Source organism: Psittacula echo, assembly GCF_963264785.1.
Source record: "Psittacula echo genome assembly, chromosome: 6".
NCBI classification, from domain to species: domain Eukaryota; kingdom Metazoa; phylum Chordata; class Aves; order Psittaciformes; family Psittacidae; genus Psittacula; species Psittacula echo.
In genome coordinates, this window is record NC_137743.1 from 1,563,418 (window position 1) to 1,567,500 (window position 4,083).

General features: G+C 53.1%; 1 protein-coding gene across 5 annotated transcripts in view; it reads left to right on the forward strand.

Annotated features, from left to right (window-relative positions):
• Positions 1-359: 359 nt before the first annotated feature.
• The window catches only part of EBF3 (EBF transcription factor 3), a gene marked incomplete at its 3' end in the record, with an annotated part of 120,354 nt that continues 116,630 nt past the window's right edge, over positions 360-4,083 (forward strand). For all 5 annotated transcript variants that reach the window (XM_080620828.1, XM_080620829.1, XM_080620830.1 and 2 more), the window contains exons 1-4: positions 360-1,433; positions 1,641-1,797; positions 2,167-2,230; positions 2,823-2,878. In XM_080620828.1, coding sequence (XP_080476954.1) covers positions 1,300-1,433; positions 1,641-1,797; positions 2,167-2,230; positions 2,823-2,878 — 411 coding nt within the window. In that variant the 5' untranslated portion in view covers positions 360-1,299. The remainder of the gene's footprint in view (positions 1,434-1,640; positions 1,798-2,166; positions 2,231-2,822; positions 2,879-4,083) is intronic.

Here is a 4,083-nt window from a genome sequence, read left to right on the forward strand (position 1 = left end):
ACATATGGATATATAGACATATAAATATATAGATATATTACATATATGGACAAGGCGGACATATAGCTGTGCTATACCCGCACGAAGACTTCACCCACCCGTATCCACGTGCGTGGATATATATATATATATGTAATAAATATATATATATATATTTATGTGTGTATATATCTATACCTGCCCGTGAGGGGGTGCTGCGCGCCTCGCACCCTTTGTGTGTGCCCCCCAAAACTCAACTCTTCTGTCCCAGACACCCTTCCACGGGGGTCACCTCTCCCTGCGCATGGAGTGTGTGGGGGTCACTGATGGTCCAGGACTTTGAAGAGGAGAACTGGGACCCCGACAGCGCGCTCCCGACCGGACCCGGGTCGTCCCCCCCAGCCCATTCGGGGATGTAGGGGGGGGACCCAAGTCCGGTCGGGAGCGCGCCGGCGCCCGCCTTCAAACCCCCCCTTTACTCCATATATGGCTCTAATCCCGCCCGCTGGATACGTCATCAGTGACGCCACGTCTCCCGCGGCGGCGGGGGCCCGGCTCCCGGGGCAGGGCGCGCTCCTCGGGGAGGGAGGGCCGGGCTCTGCGCGCCTCCGTCCATTCCGCGTAGACGCCGCGGGCCCGCGCCCCTGTTCCTCCCGTGTGCCCGGGAACACCTCCGCGGTAATCAAGCGGGTGCGTTTTTTTTTGTGCCTCCCTCCCCGTTTATTTGTCTTTTGGAGCAGGAGCGCTTTGCCAGAAAGTGGTCGATTCAGCAGTGTCCTGAAGCTTTTTTTTTTTTTTTTTTTTTTTTTAAATTATTCTTTTATTTTTTATTTATTTTTTTTTTCTCTCCGCGCTTTTCCTTAGGATGCCACCACGTTGAGAGCGCGTCTGCAAACAACAACAACAACATTTATCCCGGTTTTCTCCCCCCCTCCCCCCAAACCACCACCCCGGTGTCAGCGGCTGCACTTACTTTTTTTCCTTTTTTTTTTTTTTTTTTTTTTCCCCCCTTTTTTTCCCCCTTTTTTTGTGTTATTTTTCCGAACCCACCGCACTGGAACGCCGTCCAAGTCGCCGCACAGAAGTACTCAGTAAATTGTTTATGTCGTGCCAATACAGGACAGAGTGAAGAAGGAAGCAAGACTTGAACTGGGCTTTTCTCCTACTGCTCACAGGGAGTAAAGTCATCTCTTATACCCCCAGTCGCCACGGAGAGAGAGAGAAAAATCAAGGAACAACCAACCCACCCCGTTTATCTGACATTTCCCTCCGTTTTAACCCCTTTTGGTTAGGAGCTGGGGTTTGCCCAAATTTGTTTTAATGTTTGGGATTCAGGAAAATATACCACGAGGTGGGACGACCATGAAGGAGGAGCCGCTGGGCAGCGGGATGAACCCGGTCCGCTCCTGGATGCACACCGCCGGGGTGGTGGACGCCAACACGGCCGCCCAAAGGTACGGCTGCCAACCCCTCTCCCGCCGCTTTTCTCCTCCCGTATTTCTCATCCCGGCCGTAAATTCCCCCCCTCAACCACCACCCCACCCCACCCCCGCCCGCCCCGTTAGCACTTACAACCTCCCCGCTCCGCTCTCCGCGAGTGCGGAGCTTGCGCGCCCCTTCCCGCCGCTCTCACCCACGCCTTGTCTTGTTTTCTCCCGCAGCGGCGTGGGGCTGGCTCGGGCACATTTCGAGAAACAGCCGCCTTCCAATCTCAGAAAATCCAATTTTTTCCACTTCGTCTTAGCTCTGTACGACAGGCAGGGGCAGCCGGTGGAGATTGAGCGAACGGCTTTTGTGGACTTTGTGGAGAAAGAGAAAGTAAGTCCGCCTGTCTTCCTATTTCTCCTTCATTTTTCCCCCCTTCCAAAGCCTTTCAGCGCGGGTTAATTGATCCCGGTTCATTCCCTGTGCCCCCCGGGTTATAGCGGCCGCTCCGACCAAACCCGGGTTCAGCAACTCCCCTGCTCGTTTTAACGCCGGGAAAACCCGGGTTTAAGCGTGACATATTCGCACCGAGCTCATGACATCATCACCGCTCCACCAAAAAAGTGACCGTGGGCCGAATTTCTGCAACTCTCTTAATTCTGAGCCGCTTCAGGGATGAGAAAGCGAAATAAAACGCGCGGCAGGAGGAGTAGCAGGGGGATATTTTTCATGCTAAATGTAATTATTTATCGTTGCTTGCAGGAGCCAAACAATGAAAAAACTAACAATGGGATTCATTATAAACTTCAGTTATTGTATAGCAATGGTAAGTGGCCGCTGTCTCCGTTTCGAACGTCCGCAGCAAAGTCTCACTTTTCTTATCCGAGGCCTTTTGGATGTAAAGCTGTCGAGATTAAAATTGCACGCGGGTAAACACGGCGCTTTCCGCGGCACCGAAGGAAAACAAACCAGAACCGATCGATAAGTCGATGGTACTTCACATGATGAACCGGCCGGGCTTGGAGTGGGAAGGAAAAGGGGATCGATGGGGCTCTCCCGCCGAGCCGCACTTTTCGGGGACTTGTTATTTTGATTTTTCTCCCCGGTTTTGGGCCATGAATGGGAATGACGGGGCTGGGAAGAGCAGGCAGAGCCCGAGAGCGGCCCGCGGGGGTTACGCATCCGCGGTCCCCCGCGCCTATCCCCTGCGTCCCGCAGCGAGCCTGGCCCGGGGGCTGCTCCGGAGGGCCTCCGGAGAGGCCGGAACGCGGTCACCGGCCCATCGCTGGCCTTTGGGGTCCTTATTAAATGTATTTGTAATTTAGATTAGAATAGCGTTTAATTCGGGGTGCCCCTGACCCTGCTGTGACTCAGGTGGGTGCTGCTGATCTCTGACGGCGTTTCTCTCCCCTCCTCAGGCGTCAGGACGGAGCAGGACCTCTACGTTCGCCTCATAGACTCCATGACCAAACAGGTGAGAAAGTTTACGCTTCTCTTTCCTTCCTAAGTTTGTAGTTTCCCCTTGGCGAGGGGCGTGGGAAGCCGGTAACTTGCACCTACTTGTAATTGACCGGTGTAATTCCTCCTACACCTGGAGGGTATTACCCAAACCTGAAAAGGTGTGTGTTTGCTACTCGAGGAAGCGTTGGCATCGTTTGATAGTGTGCGTTTTCGATAGTGTGGCGTTACAACGGCGTGTGAGCAGATGTTGGGTAGAATTCATTTAGCGAGGGCGAGAGGGAAGGAAAAAGGAGGAGAAAAAGAATCCCCAACAGCATCGTGTTGCTCAGATTTATTTCTAAAAGCAGTTCCTCCCCCTCACTGTGTAACTTTCGGGGTGATATTTCCCCGGATGGACGAGGGGAGGGCAGCCGCCGTGAGCCCCTTTTCCATGCTGCAGGACAGCGAAGGCGTTTATTTGGATTTAAAAGGGAAATGCGCCGAGGTGAAAAGTCACCTTGTTCTCCTCTGGTCCACAGTCACCTCTCAGCCCCCCATCTCCATAATTCAAACTCCGTGCTCCAGGGGTCACCCGAACCCGTCCCTTTCCCTGGGATCAGCTCCTGTTCCTTCCTCAAACCTCTGTCATACCTTGTAAATAACATGATTACAAGCGGCTCCTTATTAAATTATTTAACCTGTCTTGGGCAACTTTTCCGATGATAACTACGTGGTATCAGCGTTGCTCCACGGCAATTAAAAAGGGCACTTACTAAATTTGGATGGAATCAACTTTTTCCTTCTTCCCCCCCTCCCCTTTTTTTTCCCCTTCCCCCCTTTATTTTTCTACCTTTTTTATTATTTTTTTTTCCGGGGAGAATTTAACTTTTTAAATTATTCTTATTATTATTTTTTAAATCTATCTTTTGGGGTGGGAAGAGAGCTGAGCATGAGGAATAACTGGAAACCCGATCCCAGGGATGGAAATTAAGGCCGGTGCCGCTGCCCCGCTCCCCGGTCGGGGCCCTTCTACCCACACGCATTAGTTTTGCTGCTTTGGCCGGCCCTTCCGCCGGGCCCCGCGGGCGCGCAGAGGGGCTGCATTCCGCGCAGCCAGCGCGCATGGCCGCGCAGCAACTTTCTCCTTCTTTCGGTTAAATTCGGGCTGCATCCGAATGCTCCCTGGGATAAAATGCCGGGATCTCCCGTTCGAGCCCATCGCCGCCGCCTCGGTACCGA